We start from the raw sequence: 26,159 nt of genomic DNA on the forward strand, positions 1-26,159 counted from the left end.
ACTAAATACTACATACTATATTCTACATACTGCATACTACATACTACATAATATATATACTACATACTACATACTATCTACTACATACTGCATACTGCATTCAGCGGTAGTACGTAGTATGGAGGAGCTTTTTAAATTAATTTTGCAACATGCTGCCAGGCGCCAGTTTCCAGTTTTGGACAAAAGCAAACCGCTGCTTCTTTAGCTATCGCGGCCTCTTCTGCTGGAATGCTGCTGCTGTCCGCTAATTTACCTGTTGTCATGATGTTCCAGCGCTTTGCATTGTGGGATACAGTAGGCGAGGTAGACTGGTTCAATACATACTGGAGATTTTCTCAGAATCAGTATGACAGCCGGGTATTTTTGGCATACTGCACATTTTGCTTTTGTTTGCATACTACATACTCCATTTTGGCCAAATCAGTACATACTGCTAGTATAGTATGGCATTTCGAACTCAGCATTTGTCATCCCCTGTCTCTGTGCCAGTTCGTCTTAGTCAATCATTTGTCAAACCTCATGTATACCCTCTTGTCTAACCTTTGTGAAGTCACCTGTTTTCTCCAGTGGACTTTATTAAGATTCATCCCTGGACTCTTGTTTTTCTCCCTTTAGCCGTATTTTTGGATTCCTGGCCTCTGAACAGTAAGCCTTTGTTATGGCCTTGTTTTGTGTTTGAATCAATATCCTGGACTGCATCTGGGTCCTCTCCCTTTTTGTTTAAACCGAAACATAACAGCACAAACTGGCCAACAATGGACCCAGCAGACCTTGAGTACATGCAGGATATTTGGAGAAAGGCTTCCTTGGAAGTGAGGAGTCATACAGAATTAAAGCAGCCTCCCTGGACTGGGACCTGTCTGGCAATGTTCACTGGTTCATGTGGAGGCCAGAGAAAAAGACAGGGCCATCATGGCTTTGTAAGCTTAATCGTAGTTTCCTCCCAGCTTACCTGTTTTGTTGGATCTTGTTTGGACATTTGATATTGTTTGCTTGCACCACTTTGACTCAGTAACTCGGTAAGCCTTTAGCCTTTTTTGTTTATTAAAAGTTCTGACTTTTGATAGTTTGTTAAAATATGTAAACACTGTAAGACATACAAATACATGCTGGTGGTCGGCTTTTTATTCTTATCATATTTATAGGCCCATCTGGTTTCCAGGCATTGTGTGATGTCATGATAGTGTGTCCCATTGCTAATTTTTATGCAGATCTCAAACCATCACGGACTCACGCACTGCACCACACCTTGCGCCATTGAAGTCCGTGAGGTTTCAGTGCTTAGGCTTTAGGGTGGAGATTGGGATTGGGCCAAAGAGACAAAGTTAAAAATGAAATTATCTAAACAATATATACTATATACATAAAGAAACAAGATGAACTCAAGACAAACTGTGATTTCATGCAGGTGAAAAGAAAACGGTGAATCCTAGCAGCACAGGCAGAGATATCCCGACTTTAAGTTCCTGTTAGCAAAAGCTCCAAAAAGACACTTCCCATGATGCAATTCAATTACCTAAAAAAGCAGATAACAGAATATCTAGAACATAACTTCTATAGCTTACATAACCTTAAGGTTTCAGCATCTGAATATTGTCCAAGAAATTACATCACAATAAGCCAAAAGTACCAATATAGGCACCGATTTCTACTGCAGATGAAACAATTACAAAGCCTTCACACTCTGCCCTTAAAGTGCCAGGCATATTAACATCACACCTGCACATGATTTAACAAGCTTTACATCATTTCTCGTGGTAACATCCAGTCAAAAGTCAATATGAAGAAGGACTACACGGTGAAGCAATTCCCAATTATAGCTAAATAAATGGCATGTATCCCATATCCTCCTCAAATCATACTCTGGGAATAAAACAGGAACAGGAAGCTTCATATCAGTCCTTAAACATGACGAAGAGAACTCCTCTCCAGTCTCTGTGTGTCCTTACCTGCTGATTCATCCTGACCTTAATGGAAGGACTGACTTCTGTTCATATTGTTACTCTGCGCACACAGCCTTGACAGCACATTACGTGACAGCCTTGAGTGTAACCAAGGACAACTGGTCTAACAGTTAACACTGTGGAAACAGCAAGGCCTCATTTAAGGGCTGCCGATACACAGAAGTTAATGGGATGAGACAGAACATGTTTAATGAACCTGAAGTCCAAAATATTTGGTATCAGCGCGTAATTACACACATATATTTACAACAGGCCGATAACAGTGAGAGTGCTATTGATTGTTGTGCTGTTTGAGAGTGACTTTAGAGATGTGGGTAAAGACTCTGCACTGTTTCATGTTGTGATGGCCTCTGATAATTACTGCACCACTTGAGCTTGTAGGGAATTAACTTTTGAACTTAAGCAGAGCCGAGGGTTGGGGGAATGAAATGTGCTGATTGACTAAAAGCACTTCCTCCTCTGCAGAGTCGGAGAAGGCGGAGGAACACGTCGTCACCGGCTGACATTCAGAGTGAGGTTGACTCCTGGAGTGACTCACTCATTCTTTTCATGCCGCTCTGCTCTGGGGCTCTTCTTTATTCTAGACTGATTGACTTCAAATTCAAGGCTTGTTTCTATTATGCAGCAGCACATTAAGATCACAAACATATTTCAATGTTTCAAACCAGAAAAGTGAACTGTTGGATTAGAAATAAATAACTGTTTTTAATGAAATTCATGATATAACACAGGCATTTTACATACATCTGTCTCGTAGAGAAGCCCTGAGCGGACATGCATCCATACATTATATTCACTCCATTTTCCTGTGCTAACGAGTTACTTCCGGTTTGTTTTCTTGAGATCTCAACTTATTTATCTCGTGATAACAAAGCTGCACCACCGTGACCTCAGATGATCATAACTCATGTCCCCAGAGTTGATACAAAACAAACATGATTAAAAACTAACTGGGGAAGGGGTAGCTACTGGAAAGTGAACTTCAGCTGCTCCTGTTGCTCCTCTCAGGCTCCATTTTCCTTTAACTTTACCGGAAACTGTAAAGTTGTTTTACATCAACATTAAGTCAAAGTGTCCCGACAAGCTCAAAAAAGGAGCTGAACCAAACAAACATAGAAACAGGCTTAACTTACCTCAGTAGTGTGGGCAATGGCAGCATAGCATGTCCTGGTCTGTAATATCACAGTAACCAGCCTGTTTTTCTGTTTTCTAGATCGACAGAAAATATCTTGTTATCACGAGAAAACCAGCTTTGTTATCTCGAGATAACGAGAAAGACTACCGAAATTGACTTCTTATCACGGGAAAACGATGCATGTCTGCTTAGGGCTTCCGGAGTCTAGCACATTTTTAGGTATATAATTGTTTTTGAGGGTCGAAGTAACATAGCTCGGTTTAATTGATTTAAGACATCTGTACCTTTATAAAATGTGACATTTCAGAGGCCCCACTGTGCTATAACGTTTCAGTAAAAACCATCATGGTTTGAGTTCAGTACTTTAGTTTATGAACCTGCCTGTTCTCACTTCAGTCCTTAGCCAGTGGCTCTACGCTTCAAGATATAACACTCTCATGTGTCTGCTGTCCTGCTGTTTAAAGCGTTGATTTGCTGTTCAAGTTACTGCAAAGGTCCCACTATGTTAACATAATGATGTTAGCATTTAGGCCACAGCTCGGCTCTCAGAGCTCTTCGGATCATCTCCAGCATGGCTGTAGACTCCGAGGGAAATGAACAGTTTTTAAACAGTGCCGTAACACTTATTTTAAATTCACAAAAAGTGTTAATAAATAAAACTTGATCAATTTGTTTTTGTTCTGGTGGGCCGCAAGATTTCTCAACTACACTGCTGACATTCAGGCTGGGTGCAGTCACTGTAACTCCCTCTGTCTGTGACCATGCTGCCACTGCACCACTCAGTTTGTTTGAGTTATAATCTTCTTCGACTTATGTTGTCACACGTACAATGCAGGGGTCGACAATGAGCACAATCTTCCACTGGCACTCCAGGCCAGTTTCCAAATCACTGGCCCTGCCATTAAAACCACTGACCCTGAAATAGTTTGTTATTTCGGTATTGTTTAATGTCAAATTTTGTATTTCCCTATGTCAGGGTTCTTATTACTGAATATGTGTTCAATTGTGGAACTATTATAAACTTGTTCAAAACGATCATATGGGTATAAAGAGGCTTCTTGTACCACTGTTGGTTCAGCAACTCTGACATCCGCATGAATAAGTAGTACCAAATGCAGTTGTTACTTATAAGCTGTACCTACCATTTCTGACGCTGTTCAAATGTATGTTTAATCAGCGTGATCAGCCCGTGAGAGAAACAAAATCTTACCGTCTCCTACTTCCTGTAGCCGTTAAACAGTCTGCTACGTGAACGGTCCATTTATGTAGCCACAGTTCTAACGTGCACCCGGACGAGGTGCGGCTGATAACGGAAATATACAATGTTTACAGTTTACAGGCAGGTGACACACAGACTCTGCATGCACACAGCGGTCAGTTCACTCTGTGCTCTCATTAAAAGCTGCACTATGTGATATCAGACGGACTTTTCCTGTTGTTCTATGTGTGGGAAACACTGTTATGGGTGGGTCATCATCGTCAGGGTGTCTTGCGTGTGTACGAAAACATAAACATGTTTATACTAGTCTGCGGTGGCTTGCTAACATCAATTAGCGTGTTCTAGAATGACAGTTGCTTTGTCACGTTTGCAGCGAGTAGCGTGTTGTTGACAGCAGCAGCCAGAGTTACGGTGGCCCTGAAGTGCAAATCACAACGGCAAATCAGAAAACACAACGGCAAATCAGATGATTGGACTGGTCCATCCTTTGAACCGGAAGGACAACACTGCTTCATTTAAACGCGTGTTCAGCGTACGCAGACTCATGTTTATATTGTGAATGGTCGACAGCATATCCAGTATCACGTCATATCTATGTCCTGCATCAAAGTAAACTTTAATAGCAGCGAGTACGTTGTCACTGGCGGCACTCATATTTTCATAACATGTAAATCATGTCCTTCCGGTTCAAAGGACGGACCAATCAGCAACGTTTTAAGTCGCCCGAAGGTACCTACCTTTTCCGGTTTGGTTAATGTCGTTGTGTTTTCTGATTTGCCGTTGTGTTTTCTGTTTTGCAGTTGTAATTTGCACTTCAGGGCCACCATACAAAGTGCCTGCAGTGATGCTGACATCGGATGGAGAGTAGCGCAGGATTCTGCAAAAGAAAGTAATCAGTCCGGTTTGGACTGTGAATCTCGGGAGGGCTACTATATTGTGTACATTGTGGGCTTGAGAATCCTGCTGGCACACCGGGGGGTTACAAACATGCCATCGGGCCACCAGGCCACTGCTTATGTCGAGCCCTGCAATGCAACCTTTTTAACTTTTTGTGTGTTTACCTCTCCAACAGAGAATGAAGCTGGTTTAAAACGTGAAGAATGTAGATGACTTAGTTGGACAAAGGCACTACTCACTGTTCTCTGTTTTGTTTGTATAGTAGGATCCTAAGGACAGTCGAAGATTTCCCCTAATTTGTTAAGTTTTTTTTAATGAAATATGTGTGAAATGTGATTGTTTATTTATGGTATAGAAAACTTCCTCCCGTCCTTCGATGCATCCTGTCTATCATCCATCCATCCACTCATCTGCTGTCTGTCATCTCTGTACTGTAAATGGTTAAACGGCTCTTGGATCCCTGTTTCAATGTGCAGCCCAGATATAGGTTCAATCCTCCAGTAATTGCTTTAGTCAAACTTGCTTAATAAGATACGTTTACATAACTCGTGTCTCTTATATCACACATTATTGCACACACACAATTTAGAGCATTCATGCTCTAATAAGGAAGAGCCCTTTTGATTGATTAAAGCCCAAAAAGGGAGAAACCCTGTGAGGAACCTTCAGGACTTGAAGTGCCACGTTAAAACTCAAATAAACAGCGATCTCTAGTGTATTATTGTACCAACAGATTCAAGGCCGCAGCACGTGTTACACCACAATGTTTTAATCACCCGTAAAAACAAATGTTCTCTTTTGATGTGTACAAATGAATATGTATTTAACACCTCTTTTGTTTCGTGTGCCAGAGTTTGTCTGTCTGCTCAACCAACCTTGTTGATTGTCTATCTCGGCTCACAGGCTTTAATATAGTGTGTCCTCAGTCCGCATGAATAGGCTATAAAAGCACTAATCCTTCCTTCTTGAGCCTATTCATTTCTTTGTATTACCTGCTGCTTTGATAGAAACGCCTCCGCAGCACATCACGTATTATTCCTATCCGCCACTACACCAAGAAAACCTTGTTCAAAAAAGGCCAAAGGCAATTTCAGTGTGTCTCTCTTTAATAGGGAGAGGTCCATCATTGCGTTGCTCTGTGCTGTAATGATCAGATTGGACTTCTGCTGCGTTCTAATGTTGTAAACTCTGCAGTACCCCACCGAGTCCTCTTCCACCCCTCTGTTGGCCCATTCTGAAGGAGCACACCGTGTTCCTCTACCTCCCATGTCCAAAATACCATATCAACAGTCTTTTACATGCAAATGACAAAATGTGTGAAACTCAGAGCAGTTCGTGCATGTCTGATTAAGATGAACAAGCACGAGGTGTAGTACAATACATAACCAAGGTGTCTGAATGCCATGTGAGGAGTTGTTAACTGTATTTCTGAAGAATTGGCATGCTAAGTGTGCTGAAGTGCAAAACTCAGATAATGGGCTATCGATGGACTTTATTCCATTCATAATGTCAAACTGGACATAGTGTGCCTTTCTTTGTGGAGTTTGCATGTTCTCCTCGTGGGTTCCCTCCGGATACTCCGCCTTCCTCCCACAGTCCGAAGACATGCTCGTTAGGCTCATTGGTGACTCTAAAATTGCCCATAGGTCTCTGTGTGTCAGTCCTGTGATTAACAGGTGATCACTCCAGGTGTAACCCCCGCCTCTCACCCAATGACAGATGGGATAGGCTCCAGCTCCCCCACGACCCTGTAGAGGATAAGGGGTATGGATGATGGATGGATGGATGTTCTGATTTATATGCTAGTGATTAGCAAAAGGCTTAAAGGAAATATTGTCATTAATACTGTAGAAGAACCATGCAGTTAGACTGTTTAAAGAATCTTTAAACTTAACGTTACTGAGAGTCGACTTCAGCAGGTGAGCATGGATAAAACAATAAACAAACAGCAAAGGTTTTAATCAGATTAAGGGGTTTTTGTTTATTTTCATTTGCAAAACAATGATTTGAAATGGAAATACGCCGCAGCCTGCTGATATGTGATTGGTCAATACTACTCGGACTACAAGCGTACTACAGATGGAAACCAGAACACTTGCCATACCTAAAATCCACGTCCCTGCCTACATAGAAATGTAGAATCTGTAAATAGAGATTAATTTGCTTTGGATGTTAAAGGTAGAAGTGCTTGTGTTCTGCTCTCCATGGGTAGCGCTTCCAAGCACGTCACAATTCTCAGACAGCATCGGCAGGTGCTTATCTTTTAACTGTTGATGAGACACACCTGCCATTGTGTGACATTGATTGGAGACTGGCTAGATGCCCTACTGGAAAGTTTCAGAGCACTATAGTTAATAAGGATGTGATTTAATCAGACTTGCTTCTGAAACTAGTTTCAATTTGCAATAAATGCTTTCTGATGCTTTACATAACTGAGCAAATTTCTATATGACCATTTTTCATACTTTGTTGTCGGGCATTGACCCCAGACTTCCTTATTGGGATGCACAATTGAAGTAAAAGCATATGTTTGTGTTGCAGGTTAATATGGATCATGGATGGATATGGATAATAGCTAATTTAAAAACCTACCACCAGACTGAGTGAAAATCAGGCCTGTAGTTTTGCTATAATTTGCTGACAAACAGACAAACAACTCCTCCCTGGCAGAGGTTATAAAGACACTTTGGTGAACAACAATACAATTTCTGCAGCATGCACCTCATTCATTTCGCTAAATGTTAGACATACCAATTAAGAATAGTGCGTTAGAGAAAAGGAGAGGGAAAAAAAACAGGTATTCCATTCTCATGGAATTGGGGTAAGCCAGTCTGAGTCAGCCTGACTCTAAAGGGTATTTAAAGGGCATCTACATTAGCCTGATTGAAAGCAGCAGACAAAAGGACACTCTCCAACAAAAAGGCAGCAATTAGCAGAAGTTATTGCTTCCCTTTCCTCGTCACACACACGCACACACTTAAACACACATATCTGCAGTCCTCACACCCAACACTTTTGCAGCATAAAGCTGGGATGTGCATTAAGTACACTGCTGATGGTGTGGTACGGATTCTAATCCAATACCCTCAATGTGAAATTCAGCTGATATCTTTGCCTCGAACAGTTTCTGACTGTTGACAAACGCAGGTCTTTTCTTCTACAGTCCTCACAGGTCAGCCAAAAATATATATTTAAAAGGGTATGCATATCGGATGCTGTCAGGAGCAACAACAAACTTGGGGTGAATTCACTCAGAATGAATTGCGGCCGCTGATAGCTCCATACATTGCGCATCATTTGCACCCACTATCCGCTCCTTCTCAATGTCCGTTACACAAAGCAAACTGCACTGATGATATTCAAGCGCAAACACGGCCATAAAGTTTTACAGATTTGTGCAGCTTGCTCTTGTTTTCTGTCTGACTGAGGAGAGGAGCTGTCTGCACCTCCACTCTCTGCTATGCGGAGCAGCGCTCTCATGCACACTGACGAAGCTGAAGTCTGTCCACAGACTGATGAACAGAGAGGAGGTGGCAGCACTTCTAACAGTTTATTTTTTTAAGCCTAGACTCGACAGGTGTTTACTAGTTTCACTCTCTGTAACACAGCTTCATTCCCTGAGTGAGCCCCCAACAGCAGCTCATCCATATAATAATCCCATCCCGTGTAACGGCTCCGGACCGTCTCCACACATGTGGACAAAGTGTGCCCGTGTGCAAGGGGCTGAGCCTCAGACAGCCCCGGACTGATTGATTTTTATAATAATAATGACAATATAATTACAGATTGTATTTACAGACATTTTATTTTTTAAAAGGTGGAAGTGTGACAGCCCTTAGTACAGAGTTGCAGTTAGCACCAGCAGACGGTAATATTTGCACTGCTGTTTGTGAATTGGTCGCTTTTTGCCACGAAGCTCATTAACATAGAAAGCGGACAAATTTGCCCCAAACGCCTGCAAAATGACTCATTTAAACACGTGCAAACAGGACCAGAGCTCAACTACAGCACAGTTTGGAGTGCATTAACCCTTTGTGTGTCTGCTTCCTGAATGAGGCGGAGTCTTTTTGTGTCATTTTCACAGGTTTAGCGGATGAAAAAGCCACGCAATCCTTTAGTGAAGTCCCCCGTAAGTATTTTTTTAATTTGAAGCTAGGAACTGTCAGGTTGTGTTGATCGCAGCGCCCCTGTGGACAAAGAGGGGCCTCTTACCGCTTTACTGATCTTGCCCTGTACATGTGTAAGTTGGGTTTGCAGACAAAATACCTCATCTTACTTTTATTTAACATTCAACTGTGAATCAATGTTGTTGCTGATGGTCTGCTCTGCTTGGTAGGTCATAAAGACGCATCAGTATTACATTCCGTCTGTTTCATAACAGATAAAAACTCCCCACAGGAGCTCAAGATTCTTCAGCTGACACTAGGTGGTATTTAATAAAAAGCTGCATCTCAAGGTTGTCTCAGGCAGAGTTTGACCACAAGATAGTTAAAGGTCTGTACACAGCTAGAGAGTGTAGTAGAGAAAATGTTTGTTTTTATTTTGTATTTAAATAGGCAGTGTAGTTCATTTGAGTCAACACACTGCGGCCATTTTCCTGTCACGTCCGGGGTGGCAGACTCAAATGCTGTTATAATGTCATACTGCTGGGATCCAGGACTGCGGTGGAATAGTGCTTTTTGGTGAGGAAGGTTCCTGACGGAGTGAAACGACCCGGGAGTGTTCAAGTGTCAGCCGTGATAGGAGCGGTTATTATTCAGTAAATGATAAGGAAAGGAGCTTCATTGCTTCCTTTATTATCTCCTTTAGGAAACACTGGAGCATCCTTTACCAAAGAGAGAAAAAAATAATGACCCACAATTCATTGCGGCAGCAACATTTAAAGTGATGCACCTCTCAGTGGTTATGAAAACACGCATCAACATGAAAGCAGATAGTAGTTAGTAGATTTAAATACCAACTTGACTGGATGAAACAGTTATTTTCAAACAATCAAACTTATGATTCATGTGGATCGATACAAGGTGGAAATATACATTTCACCTTTGGTAACTGATTTTCCTTTTTTATTTAATCCCCACCTCCAATCAATCAATCAATCAATCAAACTGTATTTGTGTCTCTACTTTAGGATAATACAGATGAATGCCATTCAAAGCTCAAAGTCCTTGCACCTCTATGAAGGGATTCAGTGTTGATGACATTGAAGAGCCATACAGATCTTAATCAGGTCATGCTTATCACTGATTTGTCCATGTTTTTATGACTGCACACAACAGCATCGTAAGAAAGCACTGGGCGATAGATGCGCTCTTTGTAGTCCATGATGGGTAGATTGTAGTTTTTTACACGGCAGAGCCACGTGACATCAGTCACATCGGATTCTCTGAGCATGCCAGTCTTTTCCTTACTCCTTATGACTTCTCCTCACACCGTTCCTTGATCTCATGATTTTTTCCATCAAGGAAAAGTGGTTAGGAAAAGAGAGGGTGTCAATTTTTGGAACGTTTCGACCGCAGCCCCGGTTTCAAATTGTGTTAACTTGAATTATCTGATTTACTGTTTTCATTTCACTCCTTCCAGATTGATCAGCAACTGAAAAGACAATGAGTAGTGAAAATCTGGAGAGACATCGAGGTAAAACAACATATTTGATAAGCTATTAGCTACACTCAGAAAACAGCAAATGCTGCCATTCAATTACTGTCCAGCTCACATTTAAGTTAAGCTAGTTATGCCTCTCTTATCATATTGTGTAACACTCTTGTTGCGGTTGTTGCTATGCTAAGGTTAGCTGTTGTCAAACTGATGCTAATGAGTTTTAAAACATGTTATGTTACCTTGGAGATTTGTTTAGTGTATAAAACTTGGAACCTGGAACACAGCAGACAACATCTGAGGGTGACATCGGAAGACAATGTCTCTGTTGGTAACTGGCTAACAAAACCTTTCAGTTTAGGCTGTAGTACTGATTCTAGGGATATGAAGTGTTTAAAACACACACAGACAGGACATCATAATCACAAACAAGACCTATTTTAGCACTTGCAGACTATTTCTATTCCAGACTTCTCAGGGTTAAAAATCTAAATTATCCTCACAGTAACTTGTTTAGCTAATTCAGCCTGAAGATAAACTGTAAATGAACTGACTCTCTTCCAGCCACAGCGTCAAGTTTGCAGCTCTGACTGCAGCTAAACACATTCACCTCAATTTGGAGATCCATCTGCCTTATCAGACCTTTCACTTCAGCTCAGAATTGATCTACAACCCCATCACAGCATCATTTTTCAGGTATGTCTCTCTGTCTCTGTGCTTGTTTCACATTATAAAGTATCAGCCATTCTCTAGTGAATGTTCATGATGGAGCCAGACATAGCTGATGGCAGATGTATGACCCAGCAGCGGAGCCTCTGTATCTGCTCTTTATCTGTGCGCTAACTTTCATTCTGTTCTGCCAAGCCTGAATCACTGCAGGGCGTGGAGAGCCGTTTACAGATATCAGGGTGTCTAAATGGATTTTCTCTAACAGGCCACAGTTTGTATAAACCCAGAGCAGTTTGCTCCTCATCAAAGAGTCTTCACAGCGTGGCGGCGAGGTGGAGGTTAAAAAGTTTGTTTTGCCCAGCAGAATTTTCCAGCTCTCGAGATTAATCGAGCATATCAAATGAAAACATGACCACAAAGGTTATCTTTGCTAATTGGGACGACAATGTAAACAACCATCAACACATGCCGTACACAGACACACAAAGTAACTTACCTATGGCGTCTCCTTGTTCGTGGACCATGCTGGCCAGATCCTTCATGATTTGACTGACATCCAGCATGTCTCTCTGTGGAGGGAAGACACAGTATATATTAACGTTACCACTATTCACATTCATGGACTGGCTAATAACATTATCTATACCGCTTATCATGTTCAGGGTTGCAGGGGGCTGCAGCCTATCCCAGCTGTCATTGGGTGAGAGGCGGAGTACACCCTGGACTGATCACCTGTCAATCACAGGGCTGACACACAGAGACAGACAACCTTTCACACAGATTCACGCCTACGGGCAAATTTACCATAATAACCAGGTGCTAACCACTGCACCACCAGCAGCCCACTATTATTTCAACCATTCAAAATACAAACGTTTATTTCCTGTGATTTGACAACTTAAATGCTTTAAAATGTTCTCAGAATATCTGTCCACTCCACACCCTTTCACATGTGGCCTCCGCTACAACGGAGAGATGTTTTAAAGGCCATTTAAAACCATTTATATTGATAGATGTCACTGCTCCTGCAGTGGACAGAATATATTGAAACACAGTAGCTGGCCTGTGAGATGTGATTGACAGATAATCAGCTGACTACGTTGAACTTAGCTACTTAGAAAAATAACTCACACAGCGTATAACTTTGTAACAATAACAATGGACAGCTAACAAAGCATAAAAGCGCATGACATCAGGGGCGTTTTTTCGGATTGTCCAATCGGATGAAAGGAGAGGTGGGCATTCTGTCAGTAGACAATATAGCGATATGATTAATGACAGTTAATGATTCGGTGGTTGCCTTAACAACAGTAGAAAAAAAGCTGCAGCAAGCTGCTCTTTTTTTAACCGTAGGCTTCAACAAAAAAGGCAGTGCAGTGCGCTCTGTCTGATCAGGCCCTTAACTGAAGGTGTTATTTCGTGCCCAATCCAGGTTCTCTGGGTGATTCTTAATGCATCTTTTTATCTATATAAGCTCTGCTCTATGCGTAAGTGCTTTCAACAGTGTTTAAAATAAATACCACATTCTGTCAAAGGCAGCGACGTGTTAAGAATAAATCAGTCAAATGAATGCATCCACAAAGTAAAAATGATCCAGTTAATTAATCCAGTAATAATATAGCATTGGCTTCCATCCCTGCATAACAAACTGCATTAACACTTATTAAAAGAAACAAAGTGAAGCTGGCAAGCAACCAGTAACATCGCATTAACACTATGATGATGGTGGCCCTGATTCAAACAGAACACAACCAGAGTCACATGGCACAATCAAAGTAGAGACAAGAGAAAAGTCTCCAGGGATTACGCCGGGAATACACCTTTGAGTTGTTTGAGTTTGAGTCTAATAATATATAACTTAGGCTGCACGGTGGTGCAGTGGCCAGCACTGTAGCCTCACAGCTAAAAGGTTCCTGGCGTGGGTTCCCTCCGGGTACTCCTCTTCCTCCCACAGTCCAAAGACATGCTCGTTAGGTTCGTTGGTGACTCTAAAATTGCCCATTGGTTTGAATGTGAGCGTGAAAGGTTGTCGGCCTGTGTGTCAGCCCTGTGATTGACTGGCGACCTGTCCATATGTAACCCCGCCTCTCGCCCAATGACAGCTGGGATAGGCTCCAGCCCCTCTCCTCCACCCTGAACAGGATAAGTCGTATAGATAATGGATGGATGGATGGACATCAGCAAAATGTTCTAGTATTGATTTTATTTACTGCAGTGCCCACAGTAAAATGTATATAAAGGGAGTACTTTTATTCCTTATCTCTTCCACTTTAAGCACTCAGTTGTAGTACTCTCCAATAATGTTGAAATCTTTTCAGACAGACTGCAAAACAAAGTTTATTCTTAAAACGAAATAGAAAGACACAAGTGGGTGCAAATAGACACAAAAAGCGCCCAAGGTGGCTTAAAGTAAGACAAAGATGAATCCACTGAGTTGAAAACATTTCAATTAGAGAAAAGAAATGTTGTTTATCCCGAGGCCCCATGAATGTAGCATGATGCAGTGTGACATACAGACACAAAAAGGACAGAGGAGACGAAAATAGCAGGAAGAAGTGGAGTCCCTCGAGGGCCGACACTCTGCATCCCTGCAATCAGTGTGTGGATTGTTTGCTTTGAGATAATTGCTTGTAATCTTAATGGACAAAACGCTCCCACTGCTGAACGTCTGGCTTGGTGATCACCATGTGTGCAGCGACTGAAATGAGAATCAGCATCCACAGGCCCTTTGAACTCTACCAGAAAATGATCTATTATATCGTCAAATGAGGAATTTTCACTGTCAAGTCATCTAATTGTTTTCTTGATCCGTCAGTTAAATGTTTTGTCTCTGAAATGTGAGAAAATACTGAATATGCCTCAAAATAAACTTGACAAACTGAAGCCAGAGAGCATTTTTTATTCTGCTTCAAAAAGGGCAAAAGATCGGACGCTCTCATTTGGTGCATAGCTTTAATCATACTACAGAAATGTGTGATGTGTTTTGTTGTTGTGCATCTATGTGTGCATTTGTAAAAACGAATTTGAAATCCTTTTCCATGTCCCTTGAATTAACTAATTCAGAGGATACGCGTATAATCCCAAACGTTGTGTGCTTGGCCTGACTAACAGTTAAAAAAAGCAGTTCAAAGTTTTTGTTCAATTATTTCTCCGTCAGGGCACAGAGCAGACCACAGCCGCTATGGTTGACCGCAGCTAATTCTCCACAGTCTCCAAGCTTTGAATCTGCTCTCAATGTTTCAGCTCAAAGCAATATGAAAGCTTATAAAACCTCTGTCTATCTCCTGCTCACAGGTCCCTCCTTTCCTCCATTATGGCTCCATGCAATCACAGCTGCGTTTGTGTAGCCTAACCCACTGGGCCATCCATCACAGGTGGCGGAGATTGCTGTGGAAACTGGCAGCAATTCTGCCACTTGGCAAAAACCATTTGAATGGAGCCAAAATGGCCCCTGGCAAACCCTGTGACGCTAAAGACCTTTTTTGCATTTATCTTTGGGCAACCCTGTCTATCAAGCCGTAATAGAATAACAAATTTATTTTACCTGGCAAAGCATTTGGGCAATCAGGGCTCATTTCATCATAATGACGGAGCAGTGTGTAACCAATTTAGCAAATAGTGTGTGGACGTGAATGGGCAGCGACAGACACACACAGGAGGAGGCAGAGATGTGATGGGTTGGGACCTCCGCCTGAGGGCTGAGTGGGTGGCCAGGCTCCGGGCCAACACTGTGGCCTTTTCCATATTTCATGGGCTTTAAATTCTGCTCATGGCCAATCTAGCAGCCACTGGATACTGGCACTGGGCGGGGAACCAGAACTGGAGATTTTTCTATTATGTTTCCAACAACAGGTTTACAACAGGAGCTTTACTTATCAATCGGGGCATAACAGCACAGCCACAAGAAGTTCCTGCTTCAGTTCAGTGCAGGGAGAGTCGTCAAAGAAGGGGGTTGCTTTGAAACCTTCAGTTTGGTTCACTTCATCGAGACTTTAGAAAAACAAGATTGTAAATCAGATGCCTGTCAGCTCAATAGGACAGCCCCCTAAAAGTCTGCAACTACATCATCAGTTGCGACGACTCCCGGGGAGCCTTGCATTACCCTGCAGTGGAGACCGTGTGCTTCAGTTTTTTAGCTGCATCATTGTACACAGGGCAATGCAGGATCAACAGCAATACAGGCTGTGAACTTTACAAACAAAGGGGGGAATTCACTAAAGGATTGCACGCCTTCTGCGCCCGCTAAACTTGTGGAAATGACACGAAAAGCCTCATTCTCCAAGCACACCCAGAGGGTTAAATGCACCCCAAAGTGCGCTGCAGAGCGCTCCGGGGCCATTTGCACGAATTTAACTGAGTCATTCTGCAGCCCCTTTCTATGTAAATGAGCCTTGTGGCAAAAAGCACCTAATTCACCAACAGCAGCGCGCAGTTAAAGCGAAAATATTAGCGTCTGCAGAGAGCTGGTGGTAACTGCAGCGTAGAGTTATAAGGGCTGTCACGCACAATTCCACCTTTTGTGTGATCGAAAAATGTATTCGTCTGTAAAAACAATCTGTTGATTATTATTAGAATCGGGAGACCAATCTGAGGCTCAACCCCGACACACGGGCACACTTTGGAGCCTCTCGCATGACGGGGATTATTATATGGACCAGCTGCTGTTGTGTGCTCGTTTAAAACAATGAAGCTGCATTACAGACAGTGAAACTAGTAAACACCTGTCGAGTCTGGACTTTATAATAAACTGTTAAAGAGCCGCCCCCTCCTCTCCCTGCTCATCATCGATCTGTGCATGGAGTTGAGATCCGTCACTGGAGCTCAACTGACGCCTGAGAGCGCAGCACCGCGCAGCAGAGAGTGGAGCTGCAGACAGTTTCTCTCCACAATCAGGCACAAAACAAGAGCAAACTGCACAGAGTTGTGAACTCTATGGGCGTGTTTGCGCTTAAATATCATCAGTGCAGTTTGCTTTGTGAATCGGACCCTGAGATGGAGCAGATAGAGGGGGCAAATGATGTGCAGTTTATGGAGCTATCAGCGGCCGCAATTCATTCTTAGTGACTTCCCCCCAAGTCTGTAAATGACTCTTCGCCGTTCACACGGTTTTTAACCAGGTACTGAATTATCCGCAGAGCTCCCCTCTCTCCATAACAATAACATGTCATTAAAACCAGTTATGACAATTAATAAAACAGTTTTTGTAAAAAATTAGCTTCACTCAGAAGTGTTCCACGGGGACCTCTTTCCTCTTTCTGGATAAAGTAGTTTGGGTTTTGTGAAGGGGGTTGTATGAGGTAGGAACAGTAGATAACAGTCAGCACGAAAAACTGAAATTTGCACAAATACAGTTAATACAGCCTATTTAAAGAGTTGTGCATTTGCCAACATGAATGCAGCATTAGAGTGCAGCATTTTCTTACCATTATTCCATCACATTTTTCTTGCAGCAAATCTGTTTTCATCAAAGTCAAGGAAAATTGGCGAGAAAGTAAAAGCGTTTATGACTGATTGACCTAAGTGTGCAGACGCTCCAGGGGGCTCTCCAGCTGACTCTGACCTCACCTTCCTGTGAGGGATGCATGTAAAATGATCACTCTATTCAGGCATCGATAAAGTGTCACAGAACTTTAGCTGCATTTTACAAATTGTTCTGATGATTACTGATGATTAAGACTCGTCCTCAGTGCTGCTCATGCTCACCTCTGCTGCACCTCTGATGCCTCCTGTCAACCCTGCTGCTGTTGTTGTGTTTGACTGATGAAAGGAATGTACTTGAACAAATGAAAGGCTCCAAGGGCCTGTACATTTTCATGAGACTAAAATGTCAGACTGCGATTCAGACATCTGTTCCATCTGACACTGGGGCCACTGCAGAGACGGCAGAAACACAATTAAACTGGAGGCCAAGATAAAAAAGTCACAAAAACAAGCCTGCCGGCAGCTTCTGATTGACACCTCAGTCACCAGTGCTGCATGCCTCCCTTTCCTCCAGTCTTCAGGATGTGTCTGATAGTGGCTGATACGAACACTTCTGGGAGATATTGCAGCTCAATCCAAAGCTTTGCAACATGCAGATAGTTTGATATAGAGGATGAGCAAAAAAGGGAAAAACTGACTCCTTTTTGCGCTTGCTTTAATGCTCATGCTTCCTGAAGATTGCTCTGTTCATCCATAAGAAACATCAGTTGCAGCATCAATGAGCATCCGCTGTGTCATTACTTTATTCTGCTTGTGTCTTAAACCATACTTCCTTTATTAAAGGGAAAATTTCCTGAGCACAGTTTGATACCTGAAAGCTCAGCCTGATGAAGAAGATTTACAATCCAGTATGTGACAGCGAGCAGCAGGGATTAGAGACAGGGCCACATATGGTGCAGTTAGCAGTTTAATAAAGCCAGCAGCATACATGCTAACATGTCAGTCAGCCTTACTCTGCAGAGTGGTGATGAGACAAACTGCCGTGTTGTGCCTGCAGAGGGAAGTGTGGCACAGCAGAGCGCTCCTATCAGCCCGTTTAAGGTGAACCAGCTTCTGTAATAAGCTGATTAGGTATGCAAGTCAGCCACAAAGAGGGAGGGCGCTGATAGACAGCACGACCCCTGAAGAGGCGTCTGGGAGATTTAAGGCATTTTCACACCTTGTTCGCTCCGAGAAGTTACTTGGAACTCTGAAGTGCTCTCTCTCACTTAGTTTGCTTCTTTCGACCAAATGAGAGCAGCAATCAGAGCGAGACCTCGCTGAGAGAAGTCTGTCACTACAACCCCACACCACACTGACACCTCTGCTGGACTCTGAACAGGATCTGACCGGGATCAAACTACAGCTCGGACTTGTAGCCATGCGCTGGTCATTTGACTACACTCATTCACATAAAAGGAGTGATGGCAGCTGCTTGACAAATGACACTTTTGTTGCCCTCAATTAAAGTAAATCTAATTGTTGGCAAAGTTTAATGACCATTTAAACATAATGACCAGTTCACTAGCTATGGGAAGACACTTCAGTCTGTGAAAACAATTGCGTTTTTTCTGTGGTGGCTTTGGAGCAGTAAAGTCTGTCAAAATAATCCACATGATTCTTTTCAAATACTAAAAATCTTGAACGCCGTGTACTAAGTCAACTACAAATACAACCTCGATCTGTTAGCCTAGCATCCTCTCATTACATTTCCCATTATCAAGGGGCTTTATCAACCGGCACAGACCAAAACGCCTCTGAACGACACACAGCCCATCGGAGTAATGCCAGGTGCAAGGTGGAGGTAGGGTGCTAGGCCAGGTCCCTAGTTCCAACATGAAACTCACATGGCTTCTAGTTGACTTTAAATTATGGATGTTTGGCATGACATGAAAAACATAAACTACTGCCCAACAATTGACCCTTCGCTAAGCCCCTCCCTTGAACGGCCGGTGTCCAATTCTACGACAGCAACGGGAGGCCTGTCAAGCTTTCAGATGCTGTAACGGTGTGCATATTGATTCTGCAAGTCCGACAGCAGATTCAAGAGGAGAGACGTCATGGACGACATGGATTATAAATTGTGGACTGCACTCGCAGCTTAAGCCATCGAATATCACCAAAAACTCCTTCATTTGCTCCAAGGTAAGACGCTAACTAACTTGGCTAGGTTAGCATGTTTGCAAACAAAGGTGGTTGAATATTAATTTGAAGTTAATCCAGATGTAGTGTGTGGATCAAACCAACGATATGTGAGCAATATCCTGACGCGCTTTAAACAACAGGATGGGATCATTTAGTTTTACTGGCAGTGGGCTAAAACATGTTAGGTAATGAAAGTCATAGGGAGTTATAACGAAACATCAGCTTAAAATAAAACAATGTATTGACTTGCCCTGCTGTGCAAGAGCATTGCTGTTCCTGCAGATGACTGTCTGAACATGAATTGTCAGGACGTGGGGTCTCTGACGCTTGCTTTGGGACTGGTGAGCTTTTGCCTCGATTTTTATGTCCTCTTCATTCGCAACACTCAGCTGACACATTATATTCTGGATGTAGCTTTCAGATGCGTGTTGTCCTTTCTGTCGACTTCTCTCTCGACTTCTCTTCTCTCTCTGTCAGAATCTTGACAGGCATAGCAACAGTAACCAAGGGGGGCGGGACTTAGCGAAGGGTCAGTTGTCTGCATCAGTGGCAGCCATCTTGGTTGTTTAGAATGATGCTCTTATATTTTCTAAAAAATATGTGTTCATGTTTTATATCAACCAGCTGAGATATCAGCTCAGTGAGGCTGTAGTTATTACCAGCCTGTCATGTAAATGATTACTTGTATCTCTATGAGGCATAGTAAGGTTAACCTTTACTGTGCCAGTGGGGTCAAATAAACTGGAGCAGTAAGTTGTCGTGTATCTCAGGTGAAGCCTGGTTCTCAGAGAAACTCTCTTGTGATTTGTCGGCGTTCATTGAACCATCCACACCACACAGGCAGCATTAGTCATCATTTGCTGTCTACACTTGTCATTTCAAGTCCTGTCCCCGATGCATGCTGGCAAATCCATAGCCTGCAGAGGAGAACACAGTTTCTTTGCAATGGGCTGAGAAGCTCAGTGCAACTCTGTGCTCCCAATCTTCCCTGAATATAGATCAGTCTGCAGCCTTAGATGAACTCAAGTCAAACAAAGGAACATTTTTATGCAGACATTTTATCAGACTAAATCACACAGTGGGACTGCCATACAACGAGTGTTCCAGTCGAGCTGATGTTGATGTTGTAGACAGATACGAGCACACTGTTGAATTCAGATGGATAGAAGATGGACCTCCTGATCACCTCCACCCACCCGCTACATAAGAAGCACCTGTGATGTAGCTTAAGATTTCATGGCATTACAAGCCGTCTGTGTTATGAAATCCCTTTAGCTTATTGCATCAAAAGTTACCTCAGCTCACCTGCCCCCTTTGGCATCTCATTTTAGTTCCCTCCATAGTATTACTGTGCTTCAGAGAAGACACAGACTGTTCAGGCTTTGCTGTTTAATGGAAAGAGCAGCATCAAAACATGACTTTTTAACATGTTTCAATGGAACACAAATTTAATTAACCTTCTTTACTGACGGTGCTGCGTAATCACTCTGCCCACTGAGACATGGCCAGAACTCTAACCTCGATTTTGTCCGGTAATGTTTTGCGTACTTTTTTTCATAATACAGTCTTCCTATTCAGTATGAATACACATAACTAGAACAAGACAGGCACCAACTTTGGCTCACCACCCTGAACTTAATGTAGATCTGGTCACATTTCACACAGATGATGGAGGTGTCTTGTATAAAGGAGCAGTCTCCTAAATTATACTCCTAAAATACCCAACAGTTGCTGTAAACCAGCTCACTTTGTAGATATAAAGACCCCATTCTAAGCTACTTAAAACACAATTCTTATTTTTATATGATCATGCACTCATAAAAACATACTTATCAATGACATGTTCCATTTCTGATACTCCAATCTTAGACACCAAACCTTAAAAATCATAATAAAAACTGAAGCGATCTGGCTGATCTGCCAGATGGATGGTTTTCAATAATGGCATCATTCGAGCAACGCCCTTGAGCATGACTCCAATCTAAGTTTTATCATTTTAGATTGGATATAAGCAAAATCAACAGTGTTTGCCTTTATTAGACAGGACCGTGGCTAGAGATGGAAACATGGGAAGACAGAGTGGGGATGACATGCAGCAAAGTGCTGAGGGTCAGAGTTGAGCCCGGAGCCGCTGCATTGAGGACTGAGCCCCTAAACACGGGGCACACGCCTTGACCGCTGGGCTAAACTGCTGCCCCAGAAATATTCTAATAAAGGCTGGGTGCCTCCACAAGAGCTGCGGAGAAGCACCCGGTGGAAACAGTTAGCAGTTTCAACAGATTAAAGGTTCATGGATGGCACAATAAGACTATTGAACTACTAAAAACATACCTTATTGTGATTGTTATAGCGTCATAGTCTCTGAGGCATGGTTTTTGGTAAGAATTAAGAACTTAACAAAAACTGTATCCTGCAGCAGGGCCTCCAGCTCGGTCAGGCACGACAACAAATCTGATTCTATGATTGGAGCCGGAGGGAGAAGTTCTTCATGTTTTTTATAGTAAGAATGCAAGTGGTTGGGAATTGGTTCTGGTGAGTTGACACAGCTGGATTTCTGCTACAAGAGGGGCTTCAGTGAGGATACTTGCACCCATGCAGACATTATAGTATGAGGACACTCCTTGTTATAACATGCATTCATTTGGCAGGTGCTTTGTCCAAGGCTACAAACAAATGAGGTTAAATTCATGCACAGCAGATCAAGGAGAGGTCTTTGACTATAAGTGCTGCAACACTCACTTGCACGTTCAATCTGAAGCCACAAGTGCACGAATGCAGCTGCACTACATTATAAGAGCATTTGAGCTGCCCACTCTGAGCGTGATGTTAGAGGAAAATATCCTCCATGTGAATGTGGCAAAAAGCGTCTGATTCAAATCGTTTTCATATTCTCTAAGCCATTCAGTGACCCCTCGTGCCCCATGGATAGGAGCATTGTCAAACTGCAAAGGCAACTCCCATCAAGGTAGAAATGTTCTGTTTGCAGTGTCCCTTCCCTAGGTGGACAACTGGAACCAAATCATGAGCCAAGAGCCAAGGACAAAGGATAAATGTTAAGATACCAGTAAGAAGACAAACGTTTCTTTAAATGCACCGTATACTTTTAAATTCAACTTAATTCCAAATCAGACAAATGAGAAATTGACCATAGCTGTCCCAATCCACGGGCTGCAGCCTTTGAAGGAGGTGGTTCACGGAGGATGCTCCATTCATAGCCTGCGTAGACCGTTAAAGCCGAACTGAAAGGAGACGGTCTGGTCTACCCTTGCGTCACCAAATGCTGCTCCTGTCGCCTAGCAACAGTAGCTGTTTGACTGAGTTGAAACCAAAAACTTACATTTTAAAGTGTATTCCTCGGTCGTTTAAAAGTCAGCCATTTTGTTTGAATTAGCTCGCAATGCATCTTGGGATACGATGGGCTACATCGGATCCATCGGGTGCATCCCTCACGGCCGGGTAAAAGAAGACGCATTTGTCGGCCGCATCTGAAGGAGCCTTCGAATTGGGACAGCCTTCGACGCGCTTCTGTGACGCAATCGGCCTTCAAATACAGCCTGCGAAGGCTGCAGCCCGTGGATTGGGACACAACCCATGTTTCAGCAACATTAAAGACCGCTTGTTGAGTTTGTCAATCTTGCAGCATGTCGAGAGCTGTGTCAATAAGTTGTAACTATAATACATTGTAAACATGTAACAGGTTATAAGACCTGTAAAGATAACGATAATCAAAGTGGCACCAGCAAAGGACAAATAAGTTTATCTGCCGTCCCCTCTCATGCTCAGTCACCCGACTACCCCCCCCCCCTTCACTCTCTTTGATAAGTGTGCTTAATGCTGATATGAAATTCTCCCCACATCTCTCACCCAAAGGCATCGGGCAACAGGACACAGTGTCACTACCACAGCAGAAAAACCGTTAAGCAGATTTACTCGCACGCTTACTGGTGAGAAAAGGGGGGAGGAAAAAACTGTGACATTTTCCCCACACCGACCGCTCGGGAGACAACTTTTTTTTGCCCTGACTGAATAAACGGTTTATAAATGTAAAATCATGTTTCCTCTCTGGCAGAAGCCCAAGGACCTAACACCCCTGAATACGGAGCAGCAGGGCCTGAAGGGCAGCGAGGAGAGAGGGATGAAAATATCAGAGACAGAGGTTACAGTCTGCTGAAGCTCACCCTGCTTCCTCCTGTGTGATTTCAAAACAAGGATGAGACTACAAATGACATTCAACCCTTTTAACCATAGCCAATTCATTTGTACTTGTTCCCTCAGTCCATCCCAACAAATCATCCAAATTTAACCATACAATATGTTGGTTATATAGAGTTAGAAATTCATAATTCGTTCCGAAGTTAAATTAATTTCATGGTGTTAGAAGAGTTTGGTTCAGGTCTGGATGGTTTGGGTACGGCCATGATCTGTAGGAAAGGATCATGGTGAGGATTGAAACATTGTGGTGCAGGTTAAAACGACCACATCATTTGAAGTCTTGGAACATTGGTTAGAATTGGTTACTAATTATTGGATACAATAATAAAGGCATGGTTAAGGTCAAGGAACGACCAAGGTCATGCTTATAAAAAAAGAGTTACTTCATATCTCTGCAAACCAGTGAGGCTGCAGTTTACATCCATGAGTGTTCCCTATAGATCCCCTATTCTCTATTGTCGTTCAGCTTTTAGGTCCTTTTATTCTATTGTCTTTTAGCTGAGTTTTTTAGTTTTTAGCTCCAGTGCTTCCTCATGTGGGGCCTCCACACTGAGAGGTGTGTCTGGTCTGCCCGCCGGGGCGTCGTCCTGGAGACCCCTCGGGCCTGGAGGACTGGGGGGCTCTGCACCGTGTGTTGAGTTCACCCCGCTCTGTCCGGGTCGGGGGTCTCTGTGGTGGCGTCGCTCCCTGTGGCCGTGGGCTGTGATCCCTCTCAGTGTGGATGAGCTCCCCAAAGGTGGTTCTTTTTTCCTCTCATGGTTCCTCGGTGCCCTTCCATGTTATTACGTGGACATTTACTGTGGCATGGGTGGGTGGGTGTGCGTGTGTGTGTGTGTGTGTGTGTGTGCGCGTGTGCGTGGGTGCGATGGATGCGTGGGTCTGCGTGTGTGTTTGGGGGGAGGGGACGGGTTTTTATTACGTGTTGCATTTCTGTTGCATGTTTTTATTTTTATTCTTTGTGAAGCACTTTGTGTTGCGTTTTTAATGTTTGAAAAGTGCTATATAAATAAAGTTTGATTGATTGATTGATTGATAGAATGGCAGTGTAACTAAATATAAACCAGACTTCCAATGCAGTACAATGATGGGAAAGATGTGGGGTCACATTGCCCAAAAACCTTTGACGACCAAAATCTAGTCAGTTCATCCTTGAGCCCGAGTTGACATTTGTGCCAAATTTGAAGAAATCTGATCAGTCTCTCCCCGAGTTGGTAGAGCAGGCGCTATACGGAGGCAGGTCCTCGACGCACTGACCTGAGGCTCGACTCCCAGTCTGTGATCATCCTCCACTCTCTCCTCCCCACATTTCATGTCTCCATTAATCTGTCCTATCCTATAAAGGCAAATAGGCAAAAAAAAAACATCTTTAAAAAAAGAAGAAGAATGTGTGAAAACAAAACGTGTCTATCAAAACTGGAAACACTGTTCTCTGGTTGGTTTTGTTGAACCAACCCTCACTACAAGACGCAGACTGTGCTGCTTTATTAGAAAATCACTCGACCTTCGCCTACGTTCTCTTACTATAGGCACTAAAGGTCTATGTATCTTGTACAATAATGAAATGGCTGAAAGATTTTGGCTTAGATGTTAAACTCCTACAGAACCATCCTCATGCCAACTTCTGATGTGTACACTTACTATGTACTTTAAAAGTTTTCATACTTTTAAGCCATGCCACGCAGCTGTCGACTGTGCAGTCGACTGCCAGGTAAAGAATGTTCTCCCTGAGGTTTTGTTCTTTGCTAAAACTTTCGCTGCATCTATATGAGAATTGATTGTGGCGTATTTAGCAGTGGCAGTCCATCAGGCAGGAAAAAGGCAAAAGTGGCTTTCCTTCCTTTAATTACTCACTGTAACATTTTAATTAAAATGTAATCAAAGCTCAGCCCTCAGAATCTTTTTGCATTGCACATGAAATAAAGGTAATAATGTTCTTGAATTAAAAACTGTAACTGAGTTATCTTTTATTAAACAGGCTTTTACATCAATACTTTTACCTTTACTTCAATTAAATTCCTGCGTAAGTGTCAGAGCTCATTAGCAGCATATTTAATACTGTTTGCTTGACTGCACCTACAGTCACTTCACTGCATATTAGAAATGCTTTCATCTACCGGCCGTGTTGATTTTCTTTTTTCTGTCTGTGCCTTACTATAACAGTAAGAGAAAATGTACCGTGTGAACATTATCACTCATTTGGAACCTGAAGTCTGCCTCGGTAAGCTTGATAATCAAGTTTAAGTGAAATATCAGCTTTAGGATTTCACAGAAGGCTGTAATTCTCATTATCTTGAGGGAGCCAGCTAGCAGTATGTGATCTGCCAACACATTATTAGCTTGAGTGTGTAAAGAGAGGAAAATCGATGCGGTTTTGATTGCCAGCGTTAATAACAAATCCTTTTGCTAATAAACCACTTTCTCTACGATCTTTTCTGCTGAGGGTTTAAAAGTGTTAGCGTTTATCTACTAGAATGGTTTTCTGGTGGTGTTTCCCACTATAGCTGTCTCTACTCAAGGATAAACTGTGGATAGATTGTCCTGAGGATACATTGGTAGGACAGACACGCTTTGTTGTGGGCCTTTTTTTTCTCTCTTTCTACTGGGCCAGGTGTTGTATTCAGATTCCCCTTGAAAGCTGTCCTCTGTTACGCCCTGAGCTTTTTTTTTATGAATTCATTTTTGATGAAATGATCTCTGGTGCCAAAGCATATAAAGTGCAGCTGGGAGGTGACAGTCTAACGGGGACTGGAGCGTGCTGCACAGAATGGATACTAATATTCTGACTTATATCTCATGTCAGAACATGTGGAAAAATATAATGATACTCAAGGGCGACCAAAATTTCAATTACTGGGTCCTG

At 42.7% G+C, this 26,159-nt stretch overlaps 1 protein-coding gene across 1 annotated transcript in view; it reads right to left on the reverse strand.

The window, feature by feature from the left end:
- Nucleotides 1–26,159, reverse strand: part of tsnare1 (T-SNARE Domain Containing 1) — a 181,972-nt gene that overhangs the window by 48,879 nt on the left and 106,934 nt on the right. The window contains exon 9 of the mRNA XM_069656961.1: nucleotides 11,979–12,051. Within this exon, the coding sequence (XP_069513062.1) occupies nucleotides 11,979–12,051 (73 nt within the window). The remainder of the gene's footprint in view (nucleotides 1–11,978; nucleotides 12,052–26,159) is intronic.

Source organism: Semicossyphus pulcher, unplaced genomic scaffold (genome assembly GCF_022749685.1).
Source record: "Semicossyphus pulcher isolate SPU_LCO1_2020_fin unplaced genomic scaffold, fSemPul1.0.p SCAF_9, whole genome shotgun sequence".
In the NCBI taxonomy this organism is placed as follows: Eukaryota; Metazoa; Chordata; class Actinopteri; order Labriformes; family Labridae; genus Semicossyphus; species Semicossyphus pulcher.